Source organism: Drosophila hydei, unplaced genomic scaffold, assembly GCF_003285905.1.
Source record: "Drosophila hydei strain 15085-1641.00,03,60 unplaced genomic scaffold, DhydRS2 tig00008114-arrow-pilon, whole genome shotgun sequence".
In the NCBI taxonomy this organism is placed as follows: Eukaryota; Metazoa; Arthropoda; class Insecta; order Diptera; family Drosophilidae; genus Drosophila; species Drosophila hydei.
Genome location: NW_022045827.1, coordinates 4497184 through 4507425, shown reverse-complemented (window position 1 = coordinate 4507425; position 10242 = coordinate 4497184). Strand labels below are relative to the sequence as shown.

Below are 10242 nucleotides of genomic sequence, written 5' to 3'. Positions count from 1 at the left end.
AAAAAAGGAGAATAGCAACGGTCAGTGGCTCGGAATATGAAAAGAGCTGGACGAAAAATGAAATCAAATAAATTGCATTTCTTCTGCTGTTAGTTTTACGCATGCCACTCCGCTTATAGGCACTTGGTCGAGTATTGAACGACTGCATTTAATTACTTTCGAGCCGTTGAACATTGCTTTTAATTGTTTGTTTTTTTTTTGCATTTCGCTTGTAATTTACATTTTGAGCACTTTCGCCGCAAGCCGAGTTGAAACAAAGCTGCAATTAGCCGCAGCTCTTCAAAATTATTGCACTTAGCTGGCTGTGCAGCTGCTGCTACATTTACTCGATTTCATCTTTAAGAATTCATATATCTAAAATGTTCGCTTTCAAATGTAAACACTTCACGGCTCTGCCGTGTCTAATATAACTTATGTGTGGGTGTGTGCGTAGGAGCCATAAAACCAAGCTTCATGCTCAACCAACACTTGCAAAGCATACAACATAAATGCGGTCCTCAGAACGAGTTAGCTTAGCCCAGCAGCGTCAACTTGTTGAAGTGTTTGCTGTTTGAAGTCCCGCCGTGTTGCCATCTAAATACATAAAACATTTACCCGAATAAGCTTTCCATTGCAAATGGCTAAGCTGAGCAAACTCATCAAGCTTTATCTAGCTACTCAACATAAACCATACGCAAAGCCTCCTGCCGTGTTCTTTTAAATATTGTTTTATGTCTTTTAAAATTAATTTAATAAAAGGGGTTGATGCACTGGCACGCATAAGGCAGCAGCAGAAGAAGAGTTTAACTCACTCTGATATGTGCCGAAATATATTTTCCATTCAGCAAAGTTTCTACTACTTAAACTAACTAGTCAAATGCATTAAAAAAGTCGTGTAACAGTACGCAGCGATAAATGTCTTTAATATATATTCAGATTACTATATATTCGCAGACTTGTTTACGGTTGTTGGTTGATCGTCGTCCACCAGCAAATCAATATCGGAGTATTTAATTTTATCAAGTTCATTATATACGCACGGGCTCATCGTAATTTCGGGATACTGTTAATGATGCACAAGCAATTATACTTCAATTTACTGCAATATTTCCTAATACCCTACCTGTTTGGCCATTTTCCAGCAGTTTAATGCCAGCTTATTGCGACCCAATCGCAAGTTTATAATAGCCAAGAAGCCCCAGGAATCGGGCAGATAGATATCAATTTCTGTGGTGCGCGCCAGATAAGCAATAGCGTCCTCAAGTCGATTCAGCTGCAAATTGGCAAATACTGAAGGCTGCCTAGGAACATGAGAATTCAGCTCTTACGTAATAGAGAGTTAGGCCCATGCCATAGTTGGCCAAGAAGTTCTTTTCCAGCTTGGACGAGGGCACGCACAACTCATAGGCATGCAGAGCGACCTCATAGTCCCCGAATTCAAAACTTAGGTGGGCCAGCCGAAGTAATCCTAGATAGAACAAAGATAATGTAGACGTGTTGGTCTTTTCGATATAAAGCAGCTCCTTAAAGCATTCGATGGCCTGAGGGTAGCGGTGACGCGAGTACTCCACGTGGCCATTGATGTGAGCTTGATGAAATTTCTGTTAGCAAACACATGAAACTCTAGCAAGGTCATCAAGGTCACATCGACTACTCACGATCATCTTGCCACTTTCCGACCTATTAGTGGGTAGATTGCGCACTTTGAAATTCCCGTCAATTTGACCCTGCAGCATCTTCAGTGTGGTGGTCACCAAATAAGTTTCGTTGACCGTAAAGTCTTTTGCGATTTGATTGTAAACCGTCTCTGCGAAAGCGTAAGCGCCCAATCTAGCAAAAGTCTTGAAGACTCCATAGAACTTCACGACATGTGCGCTCCGGTCGGTTAGATCGAAATTCGCCGGCAAAAATGCCTCGAAGAGCGGAGTAGGTGTCAGCAGCATTTTTCTGCTAGGCACGTGATAAAGGTTTTCATACTTCCAGCGCGTATACTCCATGCCTGACAAGTAACCCTTCTCTTGGTAATAGCAGTACAGCAGTATCCACGCCTCGCAGTCTAAGTTGTTGGCGGTGGCGAAATTACGCAGTTTTGCAATCATATTACTGAAAGCTTGCGGCGGCTTCATATCCATATTGACATTCGGCAGCATCTTCGCCTGCAGCATCTTCGCCGGCAGCATCTTCGCCGCCATCTTCATCTCCTGCTCCCTCCTCTCCTTCTCCTCCGTCTCCGCTTTCAGCTCAACTTGATAGTCAATGTAAAGCTGCAGCAAGTTCCTGCGTAGACAAAAGTTACCCATGTCACACTCTAGCTCATCATAAGTCAACCTCAAATACACACACAAAGTACTCGCCATCCCAATTGTTCTCCACCTGAGTGAGCAAATAGGTCTTGGCATAATCAAAGTTGAGATTCTGAACAGAGTTAAGGAATACGTAAAAGTTTAACAAAATTTTGCTGGAACAAGCAGACTTGAGCTCAGCAAATAGCTGATCGGCCAGGCCACATTCGCCGACCATGCACAAGCTTCGGTGCTCGTCCAAGAGCCGGCGCAAGCGCTGCTGATCGCGCTCTTTGTTTAAAACACAATTGCCGAGAGCCTCCCAGCCGCAATCATTCAGGATTCGAATAATGCGATCCATCAGATCCTTGTACATGTGCGTGAGCATCTCCTGGAAGGACGTAGATTAAATTGAAAGTTGACAGAGACATAAATATAGAGAGCGAGACAGGTGCTTACGCGAAACTCTATGTTGTTCTTGGTGGGCATGCTGACATTGAAGTCATAGCCGCAGATGTTGATTAGTAAATTGTTCAGATTGTTGATGGTGCAGCAGAAGTAGTTGCGCCGATCGTCAATGCTCGTCACATCGTGCTTGATGATGTAACTAATCACATCTTTAACGAGCTCGTCGAAGCGACGATACAACTCCTTTAGAATATCAGAGTTGCTCTTTTCCACATGAGGATTGACTGTGAAGCAGCGTTGCAGCTGGCCCGCCTTCATATTGCTCTCATTATAGGTATCCAGGGGCTCATGGTGCTTTGTCAGCGTGTGAAAAAAGCACAGCTTAACAATGGCAAACATGGGCAAATCAGGAGCAGGGACAGCAGTCGTGTGCGGTGTCGTTTCAGTGCTGTGCCTGGCCACAGGCGTCAGGACACTTGCGAACCGGCAAGTATTCACTGCGAAATGATAAAGCCAATTCAATTAGCTCGAAATGTTAAAATCAAAATGTTCGCTTATTTACTATGAGGATAGCCAAAGATGCTTGGATTGATAACGCCTTCGTACAGGACATTATTGGGAACTTCATCGTACAGCTGCAGCAGTATTTCATACTCATTGTTCACTATGGCTGCCTCGATGATGTCTTGCATCTCCGCGGTCAACACGTATCGATGCATCGAGTTATTGATTAGCGCACTGTCCTCCACGGGATTAATGTTCTCCAGCTTGAAGTCGACATCATGCGTTTTAAGCAAGCCCTGAAATATGCGTAAAACTGGAACGTGCAAATTCGTTTCCATTTGAACTGTGGAAACGCCGAATGGACCCAGGTTCAGTAAGTCGCGCTTTATACTTTCCCACACAACGACAGCTTTCTGATCGTTGATGACCTGGACGACAAAGCTGTAGAAAGTGCACAACGGCAACACCTCAGGCTGTCCATCAGGTTCATCGCCATCGACTGCTGTGGCCCGCATGGAGATGCTCATGCCCAGATGGGCGGCTCGACTGTGCAGATCCTCGGATGCATTGTAGAGGGACTCGAACGTGATGAAGACCAAATTGGAGAAATGATTGTTCTTCAGTATCGGCAGTATGGAGTACATGTGCCAGTTGCTAACGGTTGTTATCTTTTGGGCCGTTCGCGTCTGGAGCTTCGAAATGTATTGCGGATAGAGCATGATTTGAATGTTGTTGATGAAGCGCTTGCTCTGAAACAGCTGCAGCAAGTCGCAATGGCCGCGGGACACGAACTCCAGCGTTTCCTCAACATATTGATCACCCCCACTCACATCCTCGCTCACATCCTCGTCTAAGGCAGCGCCCGTGCGTGCATCCCCACCACCTTCTTCCAGGTCCCGTTCTGAGGCGTCTCCACGTACTACTCCCACAGTGATCAAATCCTCTTTGCGATGGCGTGGAATGCGCTGATACAGAGTGACGATGAGCGGATTATCGCTGAATGTATTCATATCATCCACATTGTCCTGCATAATGCCCATCGCAAATGCCGGCCTGTCCAGCGTGAATTCGTTCTGATAGATAATCGTTTCCTTGGTATAGTGGTCGCACATCTTCTGCAGCGTGTTCTTCACGTGGTACAGATGCAGCTCCAGCGGATAGGAGACCACAGGCATGTGCAGTATCTGCTTCAGCTGCATGTAAAGGTAAACACGTTGCACAATGGGCTTAGTCTCTAAGTGGGACGGCACTACCGACCGTACGCTGCCATGTCCCGAGCGTCTCGACTTGCGCTTCGTTTGCGCTTTAGCCGACTTGCGAGTCTCCATTCGTTAAGCTTGATCAAATTACTATATTGATCAAAGTATTGATATCCAGGTCCTTTAGATGTGAGGTCATTTGCTGTGTATACTGTGTAACTAAGCTTTTTCAGTCTCACTTTTAAATAGAGAAAATTCCAAATATATATTTTTCTATATAATCACGGCTATAAGGCTAAAGTCAACGTAATGAAAATTAAATATTTAAGCACGCCTACACCAGATAGCTGTTCTATGTTTAGGTATTACATAAGGTCGCCTCGCACTCACTCCCACACGTCGAGCACGCACTTGTCAAAAATGTAACCACAAAACAGCAACATCAACAGCACGTACGAAGACAACAACAACAACAACAAGACTGCGACAATGCATTTTGGCCAAGGCCAAACCAACAGCAGCATCAGCAACACCAACAGCAACACCAACAGCAACAACAGCAACCTAGACACGTACTTGAACCTTTTTGTCCAACACTCAACTCTCGACAGGTGTTTGTAGTTGTAGTTCTCATCATTACCATGCACAAGGTATGCCAACTTTATGCCACTTGTTGTGACAGCAAAACAATTTAATAACAGCTAATGCTTATATACATATATGATAAATATAATATATATATTAAGTCATACAAATAAAAAATATATTTCGATTTACCAATATCAACTGCTGAAACGTTATTTAGTTTTTGTTAAAATTATTAATTATTCTTAAGGCTTGCATGCTTAAAGTTTTAATGGCTATTTTAGCTAGCCACATCATGGAACATATAATTATTGTATTTTATAGTTATTTAGATGAGCAGCAAAATTCAATTTAGTTCTCAAAAAAGTCTACTGGAAATTTCAAATATATTTTTTAATTTAATTTTATTTCAAATAAACTTTTGGTATATTACGAGCTCAAAATTCAAACATTATTCTTAGCATTTTTTTAATTTAAGCTAATATTTTATAATTTAAAATTAAAACCTAGAAGACAAACATATCATAGCTCTAAAAATTTGTACTGTATTCAATTAATAATAATTAAATGTAATTTAAATGAATATATTTATAATTTTGTTTACAGGCAAAAAACTATCAGTGTCCCATTTAATGTTAATTTTTTTATAATTAAATTTAATTTTAATTTGAATTTAAGCAGCAAAGAGTATACAAGCGTTCAGCTAGCTTCACTGAATTTTTGGTTCTTATGGCTGTTTGTTTTTGTATGTTTTGTTTGCCAGGTGGCGAGTGCTCTAAAATCCGCTTTGACAGCTCGCCTGTCAGCTGAGCCCAACCAAAACGGCCGCCTGTGGTGCGGTATGTATGCATGTGTGTCGGTGTGTATGTGTGTGTGGGGGCGTGTGTGTTTGGCTGGTTGTTTACTATTTTGTTGGAACTCCAAACAACATATGCTAATGACTCTGCTGCCGGTGCTGGTGCAGGCACTGCTGGGGGTCTGGGGGACTGTAGCAGGCCACTCAGCTGGAGGCTTTCAGCTAGTTTAAGGCCAACTGGGCACCCACACACACACACACACGCACACACATTGGCTTCATCAAAATGAAATTTGCTGGCAAACACATAACGTAAAAGTACTTGGCAGGTACGCATCATGCTCAAAGGCTTTAAAATGCGCTTTTAGTTGCAGCACTCGTTTAATGTGGCTCGTATGCAAATCAATGCTTTGCCCCGGCCTCATCACGCATACGCCATGTGCGCCCAGGCGACAGAGCCTTTGCACCTGACGCAACAAAATCAATTAGACACTTGCATGCGAGGCATTTGAGCTGCACAGCAACTACAGCAACAACATGGACAACAGAACAACAGAGCAACAGAACAACAATTGCAATTTAATGTGCTGCCATTGCCTGCTAATGATAATGTTGTTATGTGCCTATTATCGTTGTTGTCTCTCTTGTTTGTGCCATGGCAACTGGAGACGGAGCTGCAACTCTGCAGGCACACGATTCATTTGCATTTCAATGCAAAAGCTTCTGTTTGACTACACATATGACGACTGAGCGGCGCAGATAAGAGTTCTCGCACTCTCTCTCAGCACATTTCTTAAATTTAACAGCTTTAAAATACACTGTTGCTCACATTTTCTACCCTCCTGCCTTGACATACATCATCTCTTCAGGAACAAGCCGGCTTCATTAAAAAAACTCTTACATGACTTAACCCAATTTCAAAAGTAACCCACTCAACTGTCCATAAGCTCTAAATAAGTGAAGCCCTACCGATGCAAACAATCAACTTGGTTAGTGCAACAACGCAAGTGCAACCTCAAGCAATTTCTAATCAAAATCTGTTAGTAAACGTAAGCGTAGTAGCTTATGTGAAAATGCCAGGGAATCTGTTCAAAGCAGATCAAGTTAATACCAAAATAGCTGAGCTCAGCGAAAACAGAAACCACAAAAACCGCACATAACTCTACGCTGAAAGCTAATCATATATACACACACACACACGTGCATACTCCAGCTGAGGTTTTGAAAAAAACATGTGCGAAAAATGTGTTAAAAAAATTTCGGAAAAAAAAAACTAGCAGCTGTGTCGTCGTCCCGCTTTGTCGCTGTGCCACATCGGCCTTGCCCGAAAGTATGCAAAAGATTTTGCCGCTGCCACACTGAAAATGAATTTAACAAAGCTAACGTTAAATTTACACCGGTTTCGGGACTTGGGGTCGAGGCTTTGCTGTTCAGGTTTTTCGGCAGTGCTGCTGCTGGCGGCATGAAATTTTCATTTGAAATTGAATATGGAAAAAGCCGACGCTCACGCAACGCCTGACGACGCCCGACGACAGCTGCTGCAATTGACAATTATTATTATTGCTCAGTGCGAATGAGAAGCCGCACCGAGCCAGCAGAGCAAGGCAGCTGGCAGCTGGCAGTTGGCAGCAGACATCAGACATCAGACAGCTGGCTTGGTATTCATATGATGGCCATGCAGCTCATAGCCAAACTCCAAATTGCCTCGTTGGCTTCAATAAAATCCAATGTACGCATTAAAATCATTTAAATTCTATTGTTTTTCCTTTCGTTTCACATATGCATTGTTTTTATTTTATATCCCCTTTCTTTTTTTTTTTTTGTCTCGCACAGACACACAAGCTGGTGGGCGGGTCCGCAAATGCCACGTAAGCTGTTTTCGTTACGGCTTTTGGTGATATCAGCAAATGCATATTTAATGGCTTACGCGGCGTATGAGCAATGCGAGATGCGAGTTATCTGTTGCGATATGCTTTGCGCCAAAATTTAATGCCTCTCAAAGCGCCGTAACTCATTGCAATTAAAGCGAGAAAATCTAATGAGTTGATTTGTGTGTAATATTATGAGATTTTGTCTAAAAAAGAGAAGATGGCTGCAGTCTAAGAGCTTAAAAATATTGATGCACATTGAAGATTATTCGAGAATATTGATAAATCGACTAAATATGATTTAAATCAGGTTTAAAAATGTACTGATGAGGAAAGAATATAGTTGAGTCTATTTCTTCTTTAAAAAAGTGTGACCAAACAAAACTAAATATATTTAAAATAATTAAATTTAAGCTACAGTTATCGCTATCGATAACGATATATTTTTTAAATATTTAGCAAGATCTGCCATGTATTTATAATTTATCATTTCAATCAATTTATTAAACATAATATTACATTAATTTTTTTAAGCGACTACATTTTTCATCTCTGTTTCAGTCAAATAATTCGAAGTAAATATATCATTTAGTATATACTTCAGCATTTATCCCAGTTTATTTTAAGACACTTGATATTGTTTTCCGCTAATGCAAAAGTATTGTTCGCCTTATCTGGAAGCCTTTATGTTTGCCAAAACGCCAAAAAAGTCTGCACGACGTTTGTGCCCACGCCACCTGTCCACGTCCGTCTGCTGTCACAGTTTTGCAAATGTTCAACGTCAGAATGCGCCTGAGCACAAGCAAAGGGTGAAGCTGGTAAATTGAGGAACGAGTCTGGCTTGTTTGCATAATGCGAAGCAGTCAACAGCCAGTGCACACAAAAACCCGCTCATGACACACACACAGACACACAGACAGTCAGACACCCACCCATGCACACCCACAATTGTGACATAAAAATGCTGCGGTTTTTATTTTACAATTCCATACGTTGTACTTTTGCTAAGGCAAGGAATTTTATGCTGACAGCAGCGAAATCGTTTCGGTAAGCAAAAAGGATTTTCGCTGTTGTTGTAAACGCTTTTTGCGTTGATTTGTTCGTTGATTTGCGTAAAGGCGGTGACTGCAACAGCGACAGCAGCAGCAACCGCAGGCGTAAAGTCGCGTTAAGCAAAAGTAAACGGCAAAGCCCCTTGCTGAATGCCAGGTCGCAACTTTATGGCCAAGTTTTTCATTTGTCGCATTTATAAATTATTTAAAGTGTCGCCCTCCTTGCCCTCGGTGCAGCGTATGTGCTTGAGGTAGTTAGTCACAGTTGTCTGTGTGCGAGTTGATGTATGAATCTGTGTGTATCATTGACCTCGTGACCTCAAAAGGGCTGGCGCACACATTCAACATTTATAGTAGACAAGCTGGTCCAGTGACATGACAAAACCATAAACAGTGGCTAAACAAGGTGCTTAAATTATGCCACAAGATCTCAAAACTGGCTGTAAATAACAAGCCAGACCGGACAGGGGGCCAGGGGCGCCCCACCATTCATATTTATGGCTGTAGATGAGTGTGCTGTCGGGGCCTACACTTCTCACACTGGCACAGCAGTGACATACGATGGGCATGCGTCGCCTGCCACAAAATGTTGCCACTTTGGTGCCCTCCTACAGCTGCGCCTTCATGTCCTGGCTTGTTGCTAGTTGTTGGTCTCACGCTTGGATGACTTTGGTTTTGAGCAATCAACGCGCAACTGTATGGGTGTGTGTGGGTGTGTGAGGGTGTGTGGCTGTTGTATATGTTTACTTAACGCTATTCAGCTGCCAACTGTTCGTGCTCATATATGAATATCAATCGCTTTTGATGCAGGCACTGATGCAAATTTCGCTGTTAAGCAGCTCTCATGCTGTTTGACCTGATGACACCCAGTAATCAAGGCATTGTTATATGGACATATTTGTTTCTTGAGTATTAAATGAGCTAGACATTGAGAGAATTAGCTCTTAGACTTCAGTGTTATGCTAGCAACAATCATATACCCATATAGCCCAATCTAGTATGCTAAATTACAGGGTATAAAGTGGTGAAGCGTATACGAAATTCATTGTTATTCAACTGAAGATTGTTTTATTTGCTTTTGTAATATGCGAAATTTGATTCTTGTTTATTGAGCACAGAGCTTAAAGTGCTGCAAAATGCTGAAATTTTGATTGAGTTTAGTTTTGAGTAGAAATTTAACTCACAGAGAATCCAATTAAATGAGTTGTTTAGTTTGGGAAACAAGTTTATCGACTCCTACGCATACACATACATGCAACAACATGCTGAATACAAAATACTTTAGTGTATAAACTTTAAGGTCATGTCAAAAAAGGTTCAATAAGTTTTGGGGGCGGCTGGCGGCTGGCAGCTGGCAGCTGGCCTGTTTGAGTGCCGGTCCAGTCTGTGTTTGTTTACCTGGCTGCCCAGCTTGTTTCCTTCCTGTCAATGACATGGCCACATAGACAGGACAAAAACGATTTTAATTAAAATCGGATTTGGCATCGACGATTTCCGGGAATTTAATTGCATGTGGAATGACATTTGTTTACACTCCGACGTTGACGAGTCGAGCGACCAATCTATCTA

At 42.2% G+C, this 10242-nt stretch overlaps 1 protein-coding gene across 2 annotated transcripts; it reads right to left on the bottom strand.

Moving 5' to 3' along the window:
• Positions 1-889: 889 nt before the first annotated feature.
• Positions 890-4601, bottom strand: LOC111599451. Of its 2 annotated transcripts, XM_023315108.2 has the most exons (7): positions 3232-4600; positions 2721-3166; positions 2321-2652; positions 1638-2256; positions 1308-1580; positions 1103-1252; positions 890-1042 (listed from the first exon to the last, which is right to left on the bottom strand). In XM_023315108.2, exons 1-7 carry the CDS (start codon positions 4499-4501, stop codon positions 920-922), a joined length of 3213 nt encoding a protein of 1070 aa, XP_023170876.2. In that variant the 5' UTR covers positions 4502-4600; the 3' UTR covers positions 890-919. The 2 variants fall into 2 exon arrangements, with proteins under 2 accessions (XP_023170876.2, XP_023170877.2); XM_023315109.2 differs by lacking the exons at positions 890-1042; positions 1103-1252 and having other exon boundaries at positions 1365-1567; positions 3232-4601.
• Between the last annotated feature and the right edge of the window lie 5641 nt (positions 4602-10242).